Source organism: Pipistrellus kuhlii, unplaced genomic scaffold (genome assembly GCF_014108245.1).
Source record: "Pipistrellus kuhlii isolate mPipKuh1 unplaced genomic scaffold, mPipKuh1.p scaffold_m20_p_2, whole genome shotgun sequence".
NCBI classification, from domain to species: Eukaryota; Metazoa; Chordata; class Mammalia; order Chiroptera; family Vespertilionidae; genus Pipistrellus; species Pipistrellus kuhlii.
In genome coordinates, this window is record NW_023425515.1 from 183,012,153 (window position 1) to 183,036,800 (window position 24,648).

At 44.7% G+C, this 24,648-nt stretch overlaps 1 protein-coding gene across 1 annotated transcript in view; it reads left to right on the forward strand.

Annotated features, from left to right (window-relative positions):
- The window catches only part of LUZP1 (leucine zipper protein 1), a 66,352-nt gene extending 42,023 nt beyond the window's left edge, over positions 1-24,329 (forward strand). The window contains exons 2-4 of the mRNA XM_036446456.2: positions 8,302-8,403; positions 15,331-18,509; positions 20,568-24,329. Coding sequence (XP_036302349.1) covers positions 15,450-18,509; positions 20,568-20,723 — 3,216 coding nt within the window. The 5' untranslated portion in view covers positions 8,302-8,403; positions 15,331-15,449 and the 3' untranslated portion in view covers positions 20,724-24,329. The remainder of the gene's footprint in view (positions 1-8,301; positions 8,404-15,330; positions 18,510-20,567) is intronic.
- Positions 24,330-24,648: the final 319 nt, after the last annotated feature.

Sequence of the window (24,648 nt, forward strand, 5' to 3'; positions counted from 1 at the left end):
AAGGCCGACTCTCTATCCGCTGAGCCAAACCGGTTTCGGCTATTTTTTGTAATCTTTATCATTGTTTGTAAAATTTATAATTTTTTAATTCGATGTGTCCATTTTTTTTTTGTCGGTATTCTTTTCTATTTTTTTGGTAATTTTGTATTTTCCTTTGTGCTTTATATATATAAATAAATGGAAATATATATATATATTTCATTTATTTCATTAAGTATAAATAAAAAATAATAATATGAAATTACGTCCTCCGGGCGTGACGTACTGACACGTCCTAGTGAAAGAGTATGCGCCCGTTACAGGTTGTGTCATTAAAAAGGGAACTCCCCGGTTAGCAGGTTAAAAGTCGTGGGACTGGATGAGATTACCCACATAAGGGAGGCTGCAGATACCAAAAAGAGCTCCTCAGACCAGCCCTGGTCAAGCAGAGGAGCCAGCATAAAAGATTAGGGCCGTGGTCGGCAAACCGCGGCTCGCGAGCCACATGCGGCTCTTTGACCCCTTGAGTGTGGCTCTTCCACAAAATACCACATGGGGGTCTGCATGAACAGTGCAATTGAAACTTCGTGGCCCATGCGCAGAAGTCAGTTTTCGGCTCTCAAAAGAAATTTCAATCGTCGTACTGTTGATATTTAGCTCTGTTAACTAATGAGTTTGCTGACTATTGGACTAGGGTGAGCCAGTGAATAAGAAGGAAATCCGGAAAGTATGATAACCTGGAACTAAAGAAGAAAGTGTGGGATGGAGAAAGATGGGTTATTTGTGTTAAATGCTGTTTAGAGGTTACTGAATGACCACAGAATTTGGTAATACTGAGGCTTTTGATTCTGATGAACAGTTTAGTGGAGTGTTGAGGGTAGAAGCCTGATTGGAATGAACTAAAAAAATAAGAGGTAAAGAAATAAAGAGTATAGCCCTAGCTGGTTTGGCTCAGTGGATAGAGCAACAGCCTGTGGACTGAAGGGTCCTGGGTTTGATTCAGGCCAAGGGCACATGCCTGGATTGAGGGCTCAATCCTCAGTATGGGGTGGGCAGGAGGCAGCCAATCAATGATTCTCTCGCATCATTGATGTTTCTATCTCTCCCTTTCCCTTCCTCTCTGAAATAAAAATATATTTTTTTAAAAAAGGAAATGAAGAGTATAGACAACTCTTTCAAGAGGTTTTGCTATAAAGAGAAGCAGAGACATTGGGGCTGAAGTAGCTGGAAGATGTGAGACCAAGAGAGTTTTTTTTTTTTTTTCCCCAAGATAGGAAATTCTAGAATTTGATTCTCAGATGTGGCCTCTGGCTCAGCCTGGGAACCTGTTGGAAATATAGAATCTCAGGTCCCACCGCAAACTCACTGAATCAGAGTTTGCATTTTAGTGAGATTCCCCTCTCCTTCCAGCTGCTTTGCATGCACATTCAGTATTGAGAAACACTGTTCTAGGGGACAGTTTCTCGTTATGTGATGCAGGACCAGTTAATTTGTTCCTAACCTGTCTGGGATTACTATGTCTGATTTCATGTAACTAACTCCACCTGTGATTTACTATGTGAATGCATTAACTCTCTTACAGGTTTAGACCCTGTTTGAGAAGTTCTCTGATCATCTGTTTGGATGTTGCAGCAGTGTCATTTTGCTACACAACTGTCTAAAATTTAGGGGTGTCGAACTCAATCAGAGAAGGGGCCAAAATCTAAAATCCAGCCTAAATCGTGGGCCGAATGGTTTATTGAACAGTCATAAACTGTCATTGTGATGGAAACGCAGCGGAGTGCAGTGATGACAGCGCGGTGCGGGCCACATTGCAAGGCCTGGCGGGACGGATTTGGCCTGCGGGCCTTGTGTTTGACACATGTGGTCTAAATGCTTACTCTTGATTTCTGTACTACGAATGGTAACATTTCGTGAGCCATTGCTGGTTTGTGGACCACACTTCAAGTAGCATGTTTGTATGACGATGGGCAAGAGTTAAAGAGAATGATGATGTAAGAGAGAATGCGGATATTTGCATATGAAGTTAAGAAGGGATTGAATCCATAATAGATAGGAAAGGTTGTAGTTTATATACCAACAAAGACTTCTTAAAACAAACTAAAAAAATTTTTCTTGTTAATCCTCACCTGAGGATATATTTTTTTTCATTGCTTTTTCAGAGTGGAGGGAGGTGCGGGGGGAGAGGCCTGTGGTTCTGTACTAAATGCCATGAACATGGGCCACGCGCCAAGGAAGCCTAGTCTCAGTTATAGGCTACTTGTTAGGAAAGGTAACAGTAGAGCCAACTATTGGTCCTTGAGAACCTTCTTTTAAATGATCCCTAAACAAAAGTTAGTCTTATCAATTGTTAATTTTTTCCCCCAATTATTTATTAATAGTGCTTCCAAAGTGCTTAGAAGTTCTTACACCCTTTCCTTCCTGTTCCAGTCTTGCTTATACTCTTGGTTCTTTGTTAGGTACGGTGAAAAAACCCTGAAGTTTAAAGATGGGGCTACTGGATTCTAGTCCTGTTTGTTTCTAGTTTCCTAAGAAAGTCACAAGTCTCTTAGTCTGCATGCTCATCGGTCATATGGTGGTGGGGGAGGGCCCCCCCCTTTTTTTTTTAATCTTCAGAGGACATTTTCATTGATCTTTAGAGAGAGGGGGAGGAAGAGAGAGAAACACTGATCAGCTGCCTCCTGCACGCACCCTACCAGGGATTGAGCCTGCATCCGTTTGTTCATGGGATGATGTCCAGCCGACTGAACTACACTGACCAGGGGTAGCCACCTCTGTCTTTATTGGAGCATTTAATCCATTTGCATATAAAGTAATTGTTGGTAGATATATGTTTACTGCCATTTTATTATTCATATTATTACTTATTTCTTCTTAAAGAAGACCTGTAACATTTCTTGCAATACTGGCTTGGTGGTGATGAACTCCTTTAGCTTTTTTCTTGTCTGGGAAGCTCTTTGTGTGTCCTTTGATTCTAAATGATAGCTTTGCTAAGTATTTTTGGTTGTGGGTTCTTGTTTTGCATCACTTTGAATATTTTGTGCTAGTTCCTTCTGGTCTGCAAAATTTCTATTGAGAAATCAGCTGACAGTCTTATGGAACTCACTGGACAGTGGTCGGCAAACTCATTAGTCAATGGAGCCAAATAGCAACAGTACAACGATTGAAATTTCTTTTGAGAGCCAAATTTTTAAAATTTAAACTTCTTCCAACACCACTTCTTCAAAATAGACTCGCCTAGGCTGTGGTATTTTGTGGAAGAGCCACACTTAAGGGGCCAAAGAGCTGCATGTGGCTCGCAAGCCACAGTTTGCCAACCAGTGCCCTGATCGATAGCTGATTTTCTCTTGATGCTTTTATGGTTCTCTCTTTAACCACTGCCATTTTAATTATGATGTGGGGCTCTCTGGGTTCATAGAGTTTGGGTGGGGGTCTCAGGAAATCAGTAGGGGGTGGGGCAAGGCAATGAGCGTTTAGTCACATTTATGGAGACTCAGATACGGCACCTGCCTGCCAGTTCTGTGGGGTGAAGGCTCAGCAAAGGAACCATGGCTTGTGCTAGCACTTCTGTCTGGGAAAAAGCTGCCCCTCCAGCCCTTGTCTCAAAGCCAGGCAATGCAGTTTCTCCCCATATGTCCCTGGCACCTTTGGAGCTGCTCCCCCAGTGCTGGGGCTCAGAGTGAGTCCCGTTAAGTCCATGCACAGGCCTTTAAGAGGAACGCCTCGGACTCCAGCAGCTATCCGTGTTACTCAGCCAGTCTTGGCTGGTATTCACAGCCAGAAGTTAGAGGACTTCTCTTCCCAGTCCTGGAACCCTTGGCCTTGGAGCCCACTGTGGGACTGCGACCCTTACTCCTCAGGGGAACCTCTGGAGCCGGGTTGAGATAGCCCTCCTGATTTTTAACCACCTTGTGGGTTTGGATTCAGCCTATTCCATGTCTCTGCCCCTCCTACAAGTCTGGATGTGGTATCTTCTGTATGTTTTTAGTTATAGGACTTCTGTGCAGCCAGATTTCAGGTAGTTCTCAATGTAGGTGGTTTTATAGTTTAGTTAGTTGTAATTTTGATTTGGCATGTTTACCTACTCCCCTATCTTGACCAGAAACTCAGGATGTCATACATATTGTTATTGGAAAGGGCTTTCGATGTTATTTCATCTGACCTTTGTTCACCTGATGAAACTGAGACCCAGAGAGCATTAAAAAAAAAAAAAAGACTTTTCTTGAGTTGTGACTACGTTAGTGGCAGAGTTCAAGGTGTTTTTTTTTTTTTTTTTACATTTAGGGGGTACCTCTTTTTTCTCCACTCTAATCAGAAAAGATCACTTGCTCTGGATTCTCTTCCCTTGTGGGCAGGTGGGGTGGGAGGTGGGAGACAAGAAAAAGATGGGGCTAATAGAAATGGACATGTCTTCTGCAGCTTGTTTCTGCCTCCACTTTTACCTGGAGCGTTCTGAACCCAACATGAAGTGCTTGGAGTGTGGGAAGCTGGTCAGTAGTGGCATTCAGATGAGCTGCTTTTACCAACCTGGGGACCCTGGGTTGGCTCTCACCAAGCTGCTGCACTCTGCAGGCCCAGACCCAGTGGTTGCTGGGTCCCATCCCTTCCTGCCATCAGCCTGTTGACCAGGTTGGCTTTTGGGTGAAGTTATTGTTTAGGGCAGAAAAAACTTTAAAATCCCTCTGGCTTTTTTTTCCTGAACAATCCTGAGGATGCTACCTCAGCAATTATAGGGGAAAAAACAACTATTTCCTGCTTCTCAGTATACACAATGGGCACTAGATTTGATTTCTGGGACTTCGGATATTATGATTAGTTCAGATTTAAACTTTTATCCTACCCTCTCATTTTTCACCTTTACACTTTGTTCTGTGCTTATATCTGGATGCCTCAAGAGATTAATTAGTAGATGAGGGGTGGCCAGTCCAAAAGAATTGAAGATAATGGTTTCTGTGATCCCTAGTCATCCTGGTTCTTTCTGTGATCAGACTTTCTGTTACCAGCAAGTAAAGTTGTCATTGAGGACACTCAGCTGAAGGGCCGGAGTGTGGTGGTTCTAGAGACTGCAGATGCCCAGTTATTTCAGTTCAGATAATATCTATTGATTCATCTCCAAGTTTCAGTGTCTCTTTCTCTATCAATTACATTCTGTTCTTAAGCTCATTCAGGGAATTTTTTAAATGTGTTCTATAATTGCCACTTTAAATTTTTAAAAAATTTCTTTGCTTAGCATCCTTATCTGATAATTCCAACATCTGGGTCATCTTGGACTTGCCCTCTGCTGATTGTCTTTTTCCTTGCAGAGAGGTTTAATTGCTAGCTCTCTATGTAATTTGGGTTTCTATCCTGAACATAAATGAATGTGAATGTTATGTTATGGAGACTGGTTTCTTGGTTAGTAGACAGTTAACTTGGTTAAAATAGCAAACCCTGCCTTACCTGTGGCAGGTGGCAGGTCAAGCCTCAGTCCAGTTCTTTTATCCTTTGCTGAGGTCCTTGGATTCTGCCCTGTGCATATATGGTTCAGGGTCAGCCAGAAATTTGGGTGGAGTTTATACATAGAACCTGGATTCTCCTTTTGTGGCTCTTTGTTATCTCCTTATTATCTCTGGCTGCTCTGTGCTCTGTCTTTGGTTCCTCTGGACAGCCTAGGATTTTATTTTATTTTTTTAAATTTTTATTTGTTGATTTTAGAGAGAGAGGAAGAGAGGGAGAGAGAAACATCAACCTGTCACTTCATCTATTCATGCACTCATCAGTTGACCCTTGTATGCGCTCTGACTGGGGATCTAGGGTTTGTTTTTATTAAATTGAAATTTCAGTTGTTAAAAATTTTTTTTTATCTAGAGTTTATAGTCGCTATCTGTGGGAAGATAATATTGGAAGCAGAATTCCCTTCTAGCATTTTTATCTATTATCCAAGTGTTTGGGAGCAAAAGTGATCTGTATTTAAGAAAGCTTTAATCTTCAGCAGTCAAATGATAGACTGATGCATTTCTTCAGTGTGGCTTATTATCTCAGGTGGACTCAGTCATAGTCACTTCAACTTGCTTTGCAACCTTGGGCAAGTAAGTCTTTTCTCTGGGAGTTACTTTCTTTGGAAAATGAGGCATTTGGGCTCTCCTTATCTGTAAGGGTCCTTTCATATCTTCTCCACAGAAACAGGCACAGCACTATCACCACCAACAGTAACAAGCACAGAGACGTTGCCTGGGTGGAATGCTCTCTGAAGGGGCAGCACTAAAGAGTTTAAGGATGTTTACAGTCATCCTCTTGTTTCTGGGGACAGAAGCCTAGTACACAGAGGCTGCAAGAAGTAAAAGTCATTCAGAAGTAAAGAAAGGAATTAATTTGCTGCTTGTTTCTACCCCTGAGAAATAGGAGAGAATGTAGACTGTTGAAAACAAATGAGGATCACCTAGAGTTCCTGTTTGATTTTTGTCAGTGCATTTTATCCAGTTTGAGGGGATAGCCCCTGAGCCTTAGTAATATGCCAGCAAATTTAGCAGTAGGTGGTGGGGGCAGTAGCTGTCAATAGGGGTGCTGCTTTCACTGTTAGGGCTACAGAGACCTTAGTGGGCATGCACATAAATCTGGCCACTTCTTAGAGTTCAAAATTTGTATGTGGGAGAAGTTATAATCAATGTAGAGTAAATTGTGTGTGTGCGTGTGTAAGGTTGGTGTAGGGGGAAAGAGGTGATGGGTGAGGGCAGGACGAAAGTCTGTGGGCCACTTTTGAAGCTGTTTGAATAGTAATCACACTTATTCTATTCAGACTGAGTCTTTTTAAAAGTTTATATGTGGGCCGAAACCGGTTTGGGTCAGTGGATAGAGCGTCAGCCTGCAGACTAAAGGGTCCCGGGTTCGATTCCTGTCGGGGCCATGTACCTTGGTTGCGGGCACATCCCCAGTAGGGGGTGTGCAAGAGGCAGCTGATCGATGATTCTCTCATCGATGTTTCTAACTCTTTCTCTCTCCCTTCCTCTCTGTTAAAAAAAAAAATCAAATATATATTAAAAAATAAAAGTATATGTGGGAGAGAGAGAACTAAAGCTTCTTCCACACTCACCCAGGTCCTCCCTTGGGTGCTGTCCCTGATACAGACCCTTTTTTCTATTTTCATTGCTTAGTAATCATTCTTTTCCCTTCAGGTCATATTGGCTTGAGGCTTCAGACTCTCATCTTTTTTTTTAAAAAAGGCCATAAAAAACTATCATTTTATTATTTCTCCGTTTTAATTCTAGCCTTCCAGCTCTTTAGGGGGATAGAGGCAGGGATACGTTCTGTGTGTGTGTTATGGTATTAGTGATGGGAGTGTGGGAATCAGATTTAAGGGACCAGCATCCTTGGTAGGCGGTCAAGGTGGGCTACCGGGTATGGAAGGGGAGGGATGGGAAGTTGCGATGAAAGGAGAGGGGGATAGTTTGAGTGTAAGACTACATACAAAAAAAGCTTTAGTTTTGTCCCTGGCATAGCTGTCTTTCCATTCTTCCTCAAGATAGGACAGAAGATCTTCTATCTTCACTAACTTATATTAGGGGTGAGACCCGATGGGTTATTACACCTTTCAGCTCTCTTGTAAAAAGAAGGCTCATTACAAAACTGCAGGGTAAGATTGCAGACAGAGAAGCTCTGATTCTAGGTTGTTTGGGACCCTTTTGAGGGCCCAATATAGAAGGCAACCCAATGAGAATGGTGAAGAGCCTTTTTAATTTAGGTCAGATAGACTTAAATTCTGACTACCTAGATACTAACAAGCTGTAAGACCTTGGACAAGTTACTTGACTCTTGAAATTTAGATTCTTTATAAGGGTAACACTACTGTATTATTGTCTTATATAAAACTTATAACATGTTCCCTAGGTGTGGTGGATAGCCAAGTGATGTTTGTTTTTCTTACCCACTTTCCAGAATATCTTATTTTTAAGTAGAATCCCAGCTTTAGTTCTAAACAATTGTGTGATTCAGTTCCTTTCTTAAAAATGAGGGCATTTAACTAGTTGATATCTGAGATTCTTCCCAGCTGTAAGATGTCATATGAATTTTTAGATGTATTAGATCTGTTAATTTAAGGAAAGACAGGGTAGTCTGTACTGAGACCATATCATCTGATAGGACAGGGGAAGTCTAGAGCCAGCTTTACCTCTCCCCTGGGAAAGAGCCAGCTTTCTTCAGAGTCAGCCGAGTCGGATTCTGCCTTGTCTCTTTTCTGACACTGTGCTGTATGTGATGGTCTTTGGGGCAGGGCTTTGGTTCAGCTTGCCCAGTCTTGGTGTGATTCATGTTTTACCAATCTCTTTCTTCTGTTTCTATTTTGTCTAGGTCAAGAGGCAACTGCCATTGAAAGATAGTGACTGTTTCCAGGACAACCACCATTGAGGGGAGCAGCCAGAGCATTGACTGAAAGCTTAAATTACCTAAATGGTAAGTAGGTTGTGCTGTGAAGCCTGGGCACACTGATAAAATTGGTAACTTATGAAGTCTGCAATTTTTCCACCATTATGAGAGAGGGAGGAAAGTCGGTATTTGTTTATAACCATTATGAACCATATACTATGCTAAGTACTTCACAGGGTTTCTCATTTAATCAACTAACCAGTCTGACAGAGGAAAATCTTTGCATGAAGTTGGAAGTCTTTAATAGGCCTAGCTACCATTTACTGAATACTTATTAAATGCCAGGCCAAGTCTATTTGACATACATTATCTCCCTATTAGGTAAGTGCTGTTATGAGGAAATGAGCTGAGAGAGGTTATATAACTTCTCCACATTCACACAGGTGGTAAATGGTAGGATTAGATTTCAAACCTGACTTATTTTCATTGTACTCTAACGTCTCTTGAGAAAGTTACTTTTTGGTTGAATCTCTGACTAACTTTACCTTTAAAAAACAAAAAAATATTCGATTGGTAACTACTAATAGTTCCTTTTCCTAGGGTTCTGTGTACCAGTATTTTATTGGTTGATGTTGACCAAGAAAGTGGAGAGTAGTAAAGAAATAAAATAAACTTGAGCAGTGAGTGCCCAGAGGGCCTTGGAGCCCAGGTGAGAGCTTTGGATGCATTTTAGTCTAAGCAAGATGGGAGCCACTGGAGAGTGGGGAACATGGTCTTGGTCGCCAGTGGTAGCTGGGTAATAGAGAAAAGTTCTCTGGAAAGGTAGAGCAATAGACAACCAGAGATAGTGTCTGGGAACTGGGTCTAGGCATAGGAGTGACTGCACATGGAAGGAATCTTAGCAAGACCTTTACTCTCATGGTAACCCCTACTGCGAAACAGGCGTAGTCACGGATAGTATAGAGCTTTTCTTGAGGGAGGAGGGAACGTCTGGGCAAATTCTTGTCCTGTTAATTGATTTAAGATTCTTGTTCTATTCCTCTCTCTGGGGTATTTTTCCTACCTCAGGGAACTGGGTTATGAAATTAATTTCTGATTGGGCGGTGTGGCAGTCAGGATTCATTTGTTCATTGATCTTTCTGACCAGATGCCAGGGATTGAGCGTGCAACTGAGGTATGTGCCCTTAACCAGAATTGAACCCATGACCCTTTAGTTTGTGAGCCAATGCTCTAACCATAGAGGCTAGGGAAAGGCAATTTATTTTTGAAAAGGTTCCTAGTCTGTAGAATCAGGAATGCACTATAAAGATAATGTGTCCCTGAGTACTAAGTATAAGATTAAGTATTTAACATTTTCTCATGTGGTCCTAAGACAAAGGAAATTTTGAGCTGGCTTCATACAGGTATTGTACAAGTACCAATTAATGGATCAGTGTTTATCTAGACAGGCTGTTTTGTAGTGCCATTCTACAGGGCTGTTCTTGGTTATATTTTGTTTAACAATTTGAACATCAATTTGGATTACAATATTGAAAAGACTTGCCTATTACATTTACAAATAGCCAATGCTTGCAAGTTGAAAGGTATAGAAAATAGACAGTTGAAACTATTGATTGAAACTAACTTTCAAGTTGAAATGCAAAAAAAAGTAGTAAATAATTTAAGATAATATTACACTAGAGGCCTAGTGCATGAATTCATGCAACTTGAATTGTGGGCTGTGAGGTTGTGGTGGGCACAGGGGCAGGTCCCGGTCCATCCTCTGCGCCCTTGCCTGGCCCCTCTCACTGGGGCTCCCAGTCCCCTGTCTGCCGGCAGCCCCTCTCCTGCCACTGCTGCTCCCATGAGTTGATACCTGCCCCACTTGCACATGTGGAGTGATTGGAGCTGGTGCCAGCAGTGGGTGCTAGTGGGGCTGGTGCCATCAATGGGTGCGAGTGGTGGCTGCTGCCCCGATTGCCCCTCAGGAGCAAGGAGAGGTGGAGAAGCTCTGAGGGACAATTGGGGCCGGAAGCCACTACTCACACCCGCTGATGGCACTAAGCGATTGGTGCTGGCACCAGGCACCAGCAGCAGGTGCAAGTGGGCCCGTGCCAGCAATGGGTGAGACCATGGCACGTAGAAGCAAAGAATTTTCAGTAGAGGCTTACCCTGATGATAGCACCTGTGCCCCACCTTGGCCTGGCGCTCCCACTCACCTGCTCTTACCATCTCACTGCAGCTGACATCTGCCATGGTCTGCATATACCCCTGGTGGGTCAGCATACGTCATAGCAACTGGTTGTTTGGTCATTCTGCCACTTGGCCTATTTGCATATTAGGGTTTTATTATATAGACTAGAGGCCTGGTGCATGAAAATTAATGCACCGGAGGGGAGGTCCCTCAGCCCAGCCTGCAGTCCAGGAGCCCTCAGGGGCGAGAGGCAACCCAGTGATCAGGGGAAGGTAATGCCTCCATCACACCTCTGCTGCTGCCAGTGCCGGCAGTGAAAGCCTCAGCTGGCCGTGGTTACCTGAGCCTTGGTTGGCCCTGGGCAACTGGGGGACTGAAGGGACTGGGTGCCGCCATCTTTGAGGGTGTGGCAGTCAATTAGCATATTCCTTTTTATTATATAGGATATCTTCTATATAATAAAAGCTTAAGCAACCATTACAGCAGAATGACCAGAACCACCGGTTGCTATGATGTGCACTGACCACCGGGGACAGGAGCTGCCCCCTGGTGGTCAATGTGCATCATAGTGACCAGTCGTTCCCACAGGGGAAGCACTGCTCAGCCAAAAGCCTGGCTCATGGAGCAGCACTGGCGGGAGTCTCTTCTGCCTCTGCGGCAGCTCTAAGGAGCAGCGATTACCAGTGAGTAGGCAGGTGATAAGGAGTAAGGAGTCCTGGGCTGTGAGAGGGCTCAGGCTGGGCTGAGGGATGATCCTCCCCATCACCCCCAGTGCCTCTAATATATATATATATATATACTGAGTGGCCAGATTATTATGGTCCCAGAAAGCATAATAATCTGGCCACTCAGTGTATATCCTATATAATAAAAGGTTAATATGCAAGTTGTCACCTCAACCAAGAGTTCGCCCAGCAGACAGGCCGGCCAACCGCCCATGTCCCCTCACCCTGGCCAGGCTAGCCGGACCCTACCCACGCATGAATTCATGCACTGGGCCTCTAATACATACACATACACACACTGAGTGGCTAGGTTAGTATGCTTCCAGAGATCATAATAATCTGGCCGCTTAGTGTATATTTACCCTCACCCAAGGATATCCTCCATTGATTCTAGAGAGAGGGGGACATTGACATGAGAAACACTGACTGTCACCCAGACTAGGACAATGCTCCAACCACTGAGTCACCCAGCCATGGCATATTGTCTTTGTATGGATGAGAAAACCTCAGGGAAGTAATTTAAAAGCAAGTACACAATAGATCTGGGATCCCTAGAGAAAGCATGTATTTAAGTATTTAATACATTGTCTATAGCAGTGGTCTTCAGCTGGTGGTTTGTGGACCACTGGTGATCCGTGAGGTCCGAAAGGTTGGTGACCACTGGTCTTTAGTACAGTAGTGCTTAGTTTGTGATTGTCCTTTATTTGTTTACTTTATACCTTATTGTTATTGGTCTGTATAATCAGAACTGCTCACTTTGTAAAAACACATAAAAGAGTTTGCAGGGGGATGCTTTTACACAATGGGAAGAACAGGAGACTAAGTTGCTGGAGAAATCACAGTGTTTAGTTCTAAGTCTCAGTTCCTTCATTTTTAAAATAAAAAGATTGGGTCAAGTAGGTGATTTTATTTTAAATAAAAGTGGTGAAACTATTTCTTTAGTCTTGAGGGAGCCAAATATGTTAAGATGTTAAAATCATTGTCTAACCATGCTCTATACCTGAAACTAAATAGAAAGTAATGTTGAATGTTAACTAATTTTTAAAAATTTTTTTAAAAATTAGGCCAAAAATCTTACTTTTATCTTTTTAAATATGTTTTTATTGATTTCAGAGAGGAAGGGAGAGGGAGAGAATCACTGATCGGCTGCCTCCTGCACGCCCCCTACTGGGGATCGAGCTGCAACCTGGGCATGTGCCATTGACCGGAATCGAACCTGGGACCCCTGAGTCTGCAGGTGATACTCTATCCACTGAGCCAAACCAGCCAGGGCGAGTAAGTACAGTTTAGAAGCTCAGGGTGAGCAACACTAGCCAAAGCCAAAGTAGTGTTTTGTTAGTGGCACTCACAGTAGGAAACATGCATGGGAATGAGGGAAAGGGTTTCTGTCTTATAAAAATATCAATATATAAATTTAGAATTTTCTCTCTACACTTTTGAGGATGAGGAAGTTGGGAAAAGGAGAGGGGGAGACCAAAAGAAGTGAAGGTGACAGAGAAAGTTGGGCCCAGGGAGGTAGAGTGGTGGCAGGATCCAGAGGCTGAGGTAGGGAGGCTCTACTCTAAATCCCACCCTCCAGGGCTTTGGAGTGCTTTGAATTGGGAATGGGCTCCATCTGGTGGCCTAGGCTTAAAGTGCAGCCAATGGAAGGGACCTTGGGGTCTGAGATAAGTGTCATTTGGCACCTCCTCAGATTCCACTTAAGGTTGTTTCTCTTTCCCCCTGGCTTTTCCTATGGAATCATTGTTGGTGCAGTTTTTCTCTCAGACAGTGATTGCTGTTTTCTCTTATGCCTTAAACCATGGTTCCTTTTCCTCCTAAATCTAGTTTTAGATGTAATCTTTGATTGTAGATCTTTGTTCTTTTCTAATATATGCATGCAGTGCTGTAACTTTGTCTCTAACTATTGCTTTTGCTACACCCCACAAAATTTGATAAAGTTTTATTTTTTCATTTAGTCCAAAGTATTTTAAAAATTTTGAGATTTCTTTGACCGATGTGTTGTTTGATCTTTTAACGAAGTATTTGGGGTATATCCCAGCTATTTTTCTGGTATTGATTTCTAATTTAAGTCCATTGTGGTCTGAGAACATAGTGAATGCTGTTCTTTTCTCTTTGTTAAGGTGTGTTTTATGGCCCAGAATGTGGTCTGTGTTGGTGAATGTTCCATGTGAAATGGATATTTTGCTGCTGTAGTAATCTGTCCATATCCTCCATATCCAGTTGATTTGAGTTTATGTCCCTACTGATTTTCTGTCTGCTAGGTCTATTTATGATAGAAGGGTATGGGACTTTCCAATTGTAGTATTGGCTTCATCCATTTCTCCTTGCAGTTCTGTCAGTTTGGTGCTCTGTTTCAAGACAAATACATGTATATTTTAAGGGAGGACAATTTATCATCTTGGAGAGTTGATAATCATTGATTGGCTGCCTCTTGCCCGCCCAACACTGGGAATTGAGCCCGCAATCTGGGCAGTGCCTGACTAGGAATCAAACTGTAACCTCTTGGTTCATAGGTCAATGCTCAATCACTAAGCCATGATGGATGAGCTCCATTTTATATCTTTTATCAGCTCATGAAATTTCTTAGCTAATAGCTCTTTATAAATTGCCTCCCCCCATTCTGTCTGTCCCTTCCTTTAGTACTACTTATTAAATTTTGTCATTTTTGGACCTCTTTTGTATTTCTCCTTATCTGTTAACCTATCGTTCTTTTTTTCTATCTTTAATTATGTGCTGCCTTTTGTAATTTCCTCATATCTCTTATTAACCACTCTACTCTTCATTAGCATCTATTATTTTTCTTTACATTTCTAGCAAATTTTACTTGGTTAATTGAAAAATCCCCTGATCTTCATTGACAGCATCTTGTTATTGTCTCCTGTTTTTGATTCCTTCTTTTATGACTGAAGATTTGAATGTACTTAGTTTATGATCTGTAGCCTATCTTACTTTGATTCTTATTGGTGTAAACCTCTTTTGTTCAGTCATAATAAGAGTGGTCCTTATGTGTTTTGTAGTTTGGACTTGCAGACTCAGGTTCAGCAGGACTTAATCAGTGGGACTCTTGTGTGAACTCGGTAGGGACTTCTTTCCAGACTATTTCTGTTTACTTCTGGTAGGTTTCCCAGGGATATTACCAGGCTGAGACCATTTTTGGGTTAGCTTCTCAGTGCGAGCAAGTCATCCTAGACCTCTCATTCTCTAAGTATGCTATATTCCCTTTCGGCCTTAATAGAACCTAGGTCCTGTTATCTTCCTGTATCAATAAGGTGATTTTTAAAAAAATATATTTTATTGATTTTTTACAGAGAGGAAGGGAGAGGGATAGAGAGCTAGAAACATCGATGAGAGAGAAACATAGATCAGCTGCCTCCTGCACAGCCCCCACCGGGTTTGTGCCCACAACCAAGGTACATGCCCTTGACTGGAGTCGAACCCGGAACCTCCCAGTCCGCAGGCCGATGCTCTATCCACTAAGCCAAACCGGTTCCTGCGATAAGGTGATTTTTTTTCACTAGTCTGCTTCTTTCCCTGAAGCTATAGTTCTTAACATTCTTAGGATTGTTTACTGTTTTGTTACTAAGAACTTTCCATGCATTACCTCAGAACAATACTGGGGAAAGAGGTGGTAGGCATCATTATCCTGATTTTACAACCAAGTAAAACCCAGGCTGTTTACGTAATTACTTATAGAAAAACTAACGACTTCCTGAGATTATGAAGATGGCAAATGATGAAGAATTTCTCATGGGAAATGAGGCATTCTTTTTAATGTTTTTTTTTCTTTTTTTTTTTTTTGGTTGCCTCTGGAAAGTGCCCCAGCCAGGATCTGAACCTGCAACCTTTGTATGTGTTCTGACTGGGAATCGAACCTGCGACCTTTTTTGTGTAGGGGACCACACTCCCACCAACTGAGCCACCCAGGCCACGGTGCTGGTGGAGTTCTTCATTAGGCTGAAATTATCAGTTCATTATCAGCCATAAAGAACCTTATCCTGTAGGTTTATTCCAATTAGAGGACCTGCTTTGTTTTAGGCACAAGAAGCACATTTGAGAGCTGACGTGCAGATTTTCTATTTACTACTGCCTGACATGCTTGTTTTCCTTCCGTAGAGTGATAATGGTCTCCAGCTGCCAAAGAAGGTTGTGGATGCCAAAAGAAAGGTAACCATTTCTCATCCCCCCGAGTGGAATTGGATGCCTCTTGGAGTTCACACTGGCTGACAGTAGACATGGCTGAATTTACAAACTACAAGGATACTGCCTCCAGCCGCCACCTGCGGTTTAAGTTACAGAGTCTAAGCCGCCGCCTTGATGAGTTGGAAGAAGCCACAAAAAACCTCCAGAAAGCAGAGGATGAGCTCCTGGATCTGCAGGACAAGGTGATCCAGGCAGAAGGCAGCAACTCCAGCATGCTGGCTGAGATTGAAGTGCTGCGGCAGCGAGTGCTGAGAATCGAAGGCAAAGATGAGGAAATTAAGAAAGCAGAGGACCTGTGTCAGCTGATGAAGGAGAAACTTGAAGAGGAGGAAAACCTCACCCGGGAGCTGAAATCTGAGATTGAGCGGCTTCAGAAACGAATGGCCGAACTGGAGAAGCTGGAGGAGGCCTTTAGCAGGAGTAAGAATGACTGCACCCAACTCTGTTTGAGCCTGAATGAGGAGAGAAACCTGACGAAGAAAATCTCCTCTGAGCTGGAAATGCTCAGGGTCAAAGTGAAAGAACTGGAGTCTTCTGAGGACCGCCTAGATAAAACTGAGCAGAGTTTAGTGTCAGAGCTAGAAAAGCTTAAATCATTGACTCTGAGCTTTGTAAGTGAGAGAAAATACCTGAATGAAAAGGAGAAAGAAAATGAGAAACTTATAAAAGAGCTCACTCAAAAACTGGAGCAGAACAAAAAAATGAACCGAGATTATACAAGGAATGCTTCTAATCTTCTGGAAAGGAATGACCTGCGTATTGAGGACGGTATCTCTTCCACTCTGCCATCCAAAGAATCCAGAAGGAAGGGCACTTCGGACTATCTAAAGCAGGTAGAGAATGAAACAAGAAATAAATCTGAAAATGAAAAGAACCGAAATCAGGAAGACAATAAAGTCAAAGACCTTAACCAAGAGATTGAGAAACTTAAGACACAAATCAAACATTTTGAATCTTTGGAAGAAGAGCTTAAGAAAATGAGGGCCAAAAATAATGACCTTCAGGATAATTACCTACGTGAACAAAATAAAAACAAACTCTTAGCCAGCCAGTTGGAGGAGATAAAACTACAAATCAAGAAACAGAAAGAATTAGAGAATGGGGAGGTAGGAGGGGAGGATGCTTTCCTGTCTAGCAAAGGCAGGCACGAGAGGACTAAGTTTAGAGGCCACGGGAATGAGGTATCTATGTCTAAGCACACATCTCGGGAACTGTCCCCTCAGCATAAGCGGGAAAGGCACCGAAACAGGGAGTTTGCTCTTAATGAAAACTATTCTCTGAGCAACCGGCAGGTTTCCTCTCCCGGTTTTACGAACAGGAGGGCAGCCAAAGCTTCCAACATGGGGGCAGGTACAGACAGTGGGACTCAGGAGACAAAGAGAACTGAAGACCGATTTGCACCTTGCTCCTCTCAGAGTGAAGGGAAGAAGTCCAGGGAGCAGCCATCAGTGCTCAGCCGCTACCCTCCAGCTGCTCAGGAGCACAGTAAAGTTTGGAGGGGTACTCCCAAGCCAGGCACTGAGAGTGGGATGAAGGGAAAAGTAGAGAAGACAACACGGACATTTAATGATGCCACCCATGGATCTATTCCCAATGACATATTGTGCAGAGCTGACAAGGCTTCTGACACCTCCACTGAGGCGCTCTTTGGCAAGAGGGGGCAGGCGCCTAGCAATGGAAGCCAAGTAGCTCAGGCCGCAGACTCTGGCAGTTCTAAGGTCCTTGGCGCTCTGGCCTCATCTCGAAGATCTTCCTCAGAAGGGCTCTCTAAGGGCAAAAAAGCTGCCAGTGGTTCAGAGGCTGATACCACTTCTTCCAATTCCAAGGCTCCGCTTTCATCAAAGTATCCTTATGGCTCCAGAAGCCAAGAGAACATCCTTCAGGGTTTTTCAACCCCAAATAAAGGAGTTGATCAACCTGTAGCAGTTGTTATGGAAGACAGCAGTCAGCATGAGGCCCTAAGATGTCGAGTCATCAAATCTAGTGGCAGAGAGAAGCCAGACTCAGATGATGACATGGACACGTCGTCTCTTGTTACCGCCAAATTGGTAAACACAACCATCACCCCAGAGCCAGAGCACAAACAACAGCCTAACTTTAGAGAAACAGCCAAATCCCGAGGGGGCCTTAGAACAGCCCTGTCTGAGGATGAGAAAGACGTTGGGACAGAAAGTGAGCCTGTGAAACCTGTCAGAGGCTCCACCAATACTGTGGAATTCCCAGAGGCCAATGGTGCTGGAGTAAAGAGTCAAAGGCCCTTCAGTCCCAGAGAGGCCTTGCGGTCCAGAGCTGTCATTAAACCTGTCATCATTGATAAAGATGTGAAAAAAGTCATGGGAGGGTCTGGAACCGAGGCCACATTGGAGAAACAGACATCCACCTCCAAACCAGGCCCAAACAAAGTGACGAGCAGCATCACTATCTACCCCTCTGACGGCAGCGGCCCGAGAGCCGCCCCAGCTGAGGCCCCGCGCGAGAGGCACACGTCCACCAGCAATATCCAGGTTGGGCCATCAGACCTCACGCCAGTGAGCAACCATGTCAACCCCCCCTTTGAGCTCTCCATTCACAAACATGACATCACCTTACAGTTCACAGAGGCTGAAAGAATGGGAGATGGGTCCCTGAAGAACAGGCCGGAAACAGTGGTCTCTCGGAGCAGCATTATAATCAAGCCATCGGATGTGGTGGAGAGGAATAACCATGCACCCCCTGCAGAGACAATCAGGTGGAAAGGCCACAGTGCCCCTCCAGAGGTGAGCCCTTCAGAGGCCAGGCACGTTACCGTGCGGAACGCTTGGAAGAGCAGGCGAGATTTGAACTCTTTAGAAGATCCCCCAACTCAGATGGGTAAAAACGTGGTGTCTACCAATGCCTACACCCAGAGGTCCTCTACAGACTACTCAGACCTTGGGCAGCCCAGGTCTTGCCTCTCGGAGCAGGGAACGCGAAGGGTCGGGAACCCAGGGGGTGCCCCTGAGCTCTCTCCTAGAAGGACCCAAAGTAGCCTCACTGTGTCAGAGATGCTCCCTCGCCGGAACCGGGTGGGAGATGCTGTCACGGCTGCGGCTTGGAACCATGTGGCAGGCCCGGTAAGTCCCACTTCTTTCCCCACTTCAGCCGTCCCTTCCCCTTCCCTTTGCCCCTTTTCCCTGGCTTGTGTGACTCAGGATCATGGAGACCATGGGGCTGGGAAACAGTGAGTAGCTCACATGACTGTGGAAAATAAGGCAGGCTTGCCCTTAGACAATAAAGTACCTTGAGAAAGGTATTTGACAGAGGAGCATGAATTTCCAAAAATCATTTTCCAATTTGTCTCCTTATGTGTCTTTGTGCGTGCAGGCCTCCAAAAAGGAGCTCCCCCTCTGGCTCCACAGAGCTGCTCCTAGAGACACAAGAAACAGCTGTGGGGAAGCTGAGTGAGGGAAGCCCAGGCCCTTTCTGTAGAGCAGAGATGGAGCCGGGAAACGAATATTTGGCTGCATTAGCCCAGAGGATCTTTGCCAGCTGCTAGCATGTAGGGCAGGCGTGGGGAACCTTTTTTCTGTCTAGGGCTCTTTGGATATTTATAGCATCATTTGAGGGCTGTGAAAATTATTAACCTAAAAGTTAACCTGCTATATTTAGTCAGACATCTAACTCACCTGTAATGTCTTGGCAGGGCCAAAGTGATTTGGCGGCCTTATTCGGCCTGAGGGCCAAACATTCCCCACCCCTGATGTAGGGATGAAGAGAGCTAGGGCTTACAATGGGCCTACTTTATAGGCTTTATGCCTGCGCATCTTTTTGCCCCAGATACCTGCCAAGCCATTGTATCATCAGTCTGAAGGTAGGGCTGGTTCCTGTAGGTAAATCCAGAAGCTCCTCATTTGAGGGTCAGATTGTCAGAACAGCATTTGAAGGGGAAGCCACTGGGAGCATCTTTTAGATGTTGGAGCCTGTGATGATGACATTTGGATCTAGGCATTATGACTATACTAGAGGCTCAGTGCACAGATTCGTGCACCAGTGAGGCCCCCTCGGCCTGGCCTGTGCTCTCTCACTATCTGGGATCCCTCAGGGATGTCTGATTGCCGGTTTTGGCCAAATCCCCACTGGCCAGGCTGAGGGACCGCACCGGTGCATGAATCTGTGCACAGCCTCTAGTATGCAAGAAAGATCTTTAGTCAATCTCTTCCCCCCCCCCCCCCCCCCCACTTCCCTCTGAGATTCATCAGTCTGTTCCATGTTTCCATGCCTGTGTGTTGAGTGTCTGCCCTCTGTTGGTCAGTGTGTGTCATAGCTACTGGGCTAACAGTTGCTTAGGCATATATATATATATATATGCCTAAGCAGCTGTTAATATGATAAATGTTAACACTTGACAAAGCACTTCTCCACCTACTTACCTCATTCAGTCTCTCCAACAGCTGTAGGCAGATTTTATCTCCATTTTTTCAGATGTAGAAACTGAAGGTCAATGACAGAAAGCGCCTTATCCAAGGCCACCCAAGGGAAATACTGGAAGAACTAAGATTTGAATCCAGGAGTCCTCTCTTTAAGTCCACTCTTCTTTGTACCCTGCCATCCTTTCTCACTCATACTTGTGTCTTTTGATCTTAATTTTTGCTTTGGAGCACCAAAGCAAAACATTAACAAGGCAGAAGTCTGATAGAAGAGCAGTGGAGTGAAAGATGGGTGTCTAGCTCTCTGAACTTTGGCTGTCTGACATTATGAAGGTATGTGATGAGGAGAGAGAGGATATGGCATATAAAAGGGAAGGCATGTGACTTATTGGTGGCGCAGTCCAGCTTGTTTCAGCATACTTCCTGCCTCCCCACCAAGAAAACGGCTCTGACCCTAAAGCATACCGTCTTCCTGTGCAGAACTGGAGGACACTGGCTACTGCTTACGGTTACCACTCCCATGGCCCCATTCCGGGCCCTATACTCTGTAGGGCTCCTGTTCATTGTGAACTCCCAGTATCCCCCAGGAGTTCCTAGATTGGCGTTTGCAGTCTACTCTGATTTCCAAGGAACTTTTGTATTGACCTGTCTTTGCTGGTGTCTGGGCAAGATCTCCCTCTGCCAGGCTGGATATAGGAAGCGAGGGTATCTTTGTGACTCACTATATTGTCTTCCACATCTCACTTCTGTCATCTATTGGCACAGGAGGAAGGCGATGACTGCACACTCAATGTCTACAGGCGACCACACAGCTCCATGGAACGGCCTGAACTGCCTGTGAAGCAGGGGCTGTCAGAGCCTGGGCAAGTACAGGCTGAGGAACGGTTACGGCCAGCCAGGCCCTGTGCTGAGGAAAACTGAGCCAGCCGGGTGAGGTCTGCTGTGCCCTCTGCTCCTGCTCAGCTCTTCCACCTTCCCATCCTATGAAGGATCCCGGGCCAGTTAACTGGGCTAGACACGAGGCCTTGGCTGGGAGATTGTGGCAGAAAGCCAGGCTGTGGCTCAGGTCATTTTTGCCGTGTGGCCAATGGAGATCAGAAACTACAAGCTGGACAGTCACCCAGGCCCAGCCTTCCCTGACTGATGCATGAGTCCTCTCTCCTTGTCCCTGCCCTGTTCCCAGTAGAATCGGCCACTCTGGCCACAAATAGGGAATGATATAGAAACTCCTTATATCCTCACCACACAATAGTCCCTTCCACGCAGTTAATGTTCTGATTTCTTGATCTCCTAACCACATCCAATTCACTCCCTGTCTGCCCTATGGACCTAAGACTTAACAGCCATCAGCTCCATTTAGGGAGCTTCCATTCCCTTCCCCTTTGGAATTCCTTAGACTTTTACCAGAGAGGTCTGTGCTGCCTCTAGGGGATTATGGGACTATGACCTGGCCCCTTGCTGACCACTGTTTCCAGGGGGCAGAGCACACAGGTAACCTGCCCACCTATTGGAATGACATCATCCCTCCTCTGACCCCAGCTCTCAGCTCACCTTCCAAAGGCACCTGGAAGTGCACAAACCTCATGCATCTCCTTCCCTGGGCACCAATAATGCTACTGGCATTGCCTGCTTCTCCTGTGGCTGGAAACTTCACGCTGACTTTGTTTCCACCTTCGGAATATTCCCCGACTAAACTGGGCCTGACCCAGCACACTCTGCCTTCTAGGAAGCGCCTCGCAAAGGGGAAAGTGGACAGGAAGAAGCACTTTCCCATTAATCACTCCACAAAGCAATAGCTCTGTGAAAGGCCTGGGCTGTTCCTCCTCTCCACCCCCTAGGGAGGAGGTATCGCACTTTACCAAGCTGATGCATTCCTACAGAAGTGGGCCCATGATTCCTGCAAACCAACTGTCATGGTGACTTCATGTGAGGAAAGGTAACACATGCCCATCAAGGGCCCCAGATTTATACAATTCAGAAAGCCACATAAATAAAAACTGATCAGTTTTCTTCACCCTTCACACGGGGAAGTTAAAAAGAACCATATAATCTTGACATTGCTATTTTTATAGCATTCTCAGTTCCAAAAAGGGATCCCCTTTCAAAGGCTACCTTTATGAAGCAGACAGTTCCTTCATAGTGAAAGAGCATTACAGTAGGAGTCAGGAAAGCTATATTTTCTTAATGGCTTTGTATCTTGCCTCCGTTCTCCTATCTATAAAATGAGTTATTTGAAGTGGTTTCTAGGTTCCTAAATCTGGCATTCTCTAAGACCCTTCTTTTTCCATCATCCCACTGGGTGGTGATGGTGTGATTCTTGATTTTGTAAAGTGTCAGTCATCCAAATGGGTTTGGGAAATGTGTCCTGTGATGGTTTTCCTGGGCCGTTAATTGTGAGGGTAAGCTCAGAGAAGCTCCGTTGACTTCATTTTTCCAGTCTGTAAAATGGAGAGATGGATGGTCTCGGCACCAAAGCCATACAGTATCTCCTCCTTGCACTTCCCATAACACCAGTTGGTGTGCCTCCTTCTTGAGTCATCTTCTCTGCCTTCACTCAGTGTGGGAATCAGTGTTCATCCCCATGTCTGCATCAGACTTGGCAGTGCTGGGGGCTTGGGGAGCACATACTGTCCTTTCAGGGACAGGAATGTCCTCCCATTTCCATTTTCTGGAGTTTTGCCAATCTAAAGGCATAGTCATGATGCTTGCCTTTACTTCACATTGCTGCCTCAGATGTTCAACTAGATGCAATTTTCAAAACCCCTTCCTCCTGGCTCCTCCTGGGTCACCAGTCAGACTAGCTTTCCCAAGGCTGCAACCTCTCACTTAGAGCCTTCCTACCATTCTTCACTGGTTGGCAACCCGGGCAGTCTAAAGGAAACCGACTGTCTTCTCTTGGTGGTCAGCTAAGAGGCTAGGGAAGTCTGGCTCTTTTCTGCTGGTAACATGAGTGCCAAGCCATGCCTTCAAAGTACTCGCTGATAATTCTCATCTTGGGCACTGGAGCCCTGGATTCTGGTGCTGCAGCTCCTGGTGCCAAAGTCTGGATCTTTTCCCATTTCAGCAACATCAACATCTGCCGCGACCCAGAATGCTGTGCGGAAGAGGGACAGCTCTGATACTCTCTCTTGCTGGGGCGGCTATCTTAAAATCTGAGTGCAATAAGGTTTGATTGTACCAGTTATTTCAGGATATTTTGTTTCATCTGCACATTTTCTAGAACTGCTGAAAAATAGATTCTAAAGGAATGTCCTCAGCATTACAGAAAATACCATTTGTAATAGCCTGTGAAGGCTATATGCTCAGTTACCTTAGGCTTCAAATGGCTGGCAAGGCTGGCTCTAGATTCCAAAGTTGGAAGACATGTTTTTAAAAAGCAACTTAGGTGAGACCATCTGGACCCAGGCCTCACCATCAGGGTTTCTGGGAGAAACATCCAAATAAAAGGGAGACCTGGTAGTTGAATAGTTCTCTAATCAAGCCAAATATTCCCCGTCTCAGCCAATAAACCCACTTTATGACAGGCCTTTTCTGCAGCTTAGCTCGAACTTTCAATTTTTCCTGGCAGGTATGTGGTTGTAGAGGGGGGGAACCTGGCTCTCCAGAGCTGCTTTGCTGGAGGAAGTGCGTGCTTTCACCTGTCTCTTGCCGTTCTGGTATTAAAAACAGCTGGAGAAAGCTGCAGGGATATGGGCAAAAGGAAGCAGTGGCTGTTCTTGTCTGAGTGGCAATGAAACAGTTATAATGTGGGTTACAGGGATTTGCAGTGGGGCCAAGGATTCCATCCTTGTCCACAAGCAAGATTGCACATAAACCAACCCTCTCTCATGGGGTGTGAGGGGGTCTATATTGATCTTGGACTTGTCATCTTAGAGCAGTTTTAAGTTCATTATATTTAGTGGGTTAGTGCCAAGTGCTGCCACTTTCCAATAAAGGAACGGGGACCCAGCCTCTGGTCTGGTCCCTAGCTGCCTTTTTTGGCGTGGTTTTTTGTTTTTGGTTGTTTAAGACTGCTTTGGAAGAGCTGCTCTTAGGGATTATCTTTGGAATACCCTGAGTGGGGAACAGGGTTCTCCTCAAAGCCTCATAACCAAGATCATAGGAAAGGGGCCCTATTTTCCTGCTGCTTCACAGCTCAGAACAATGTACTGAATGGAATGTATTTTTAAGAGAATAAAGTCTATTTTTTTGTATTTTAAAGATTGGGAGGGCTAGGGAAGTAGCCCTCGGAAACTGCTATTACGTTATCTGTTGGTCCTCACTCACTTGCTCAGGCAGGTGCGCGGGCCTCTCCCCGGCTCTTGGAGTCTAGGTGCAGCAGCTTCTACATTCCTGCTCCAAGCATGGGACCAAGGAGGACGGAACCCTGTCGCTGGAAACCAGGGCGAAGCCATGAGCAGTGACTCAGGGCTCCTTGGGTGCATGTGTATAGTTGAAGCTGCCTGTCTGCATGTATCCTCTGGCTCTAATGCTGTCTGTTGGCTCTGCAGCACAATATGTAACCAATAAAGCTCCCTAGTTTCCATGTGTGTGAGTCAGTGATGCCATTATTGTTGCTGTCATCTCTGCATACAACTGTTTCTATGTGTTGGTGCAGCTAGTATATTTCACTGTATTTATTTAAAATTCTCAGCCAATTAATGGTGCTGTAAAGACTGGAAACATAGCTGAGGCTTAGTAAATAATGTATCTAGAAGCCAAAACTGAATTGGCATTTGAATCATACAGCACCTATTTTATTGCTACATTTTATTTTTAGGCTTGTCACACACAAAACAATCTTTTCTTAAGCTGCCTATGCCATCTATTTAAAAAACAAACTCAAAAGCACCTAACTGATTCAAAC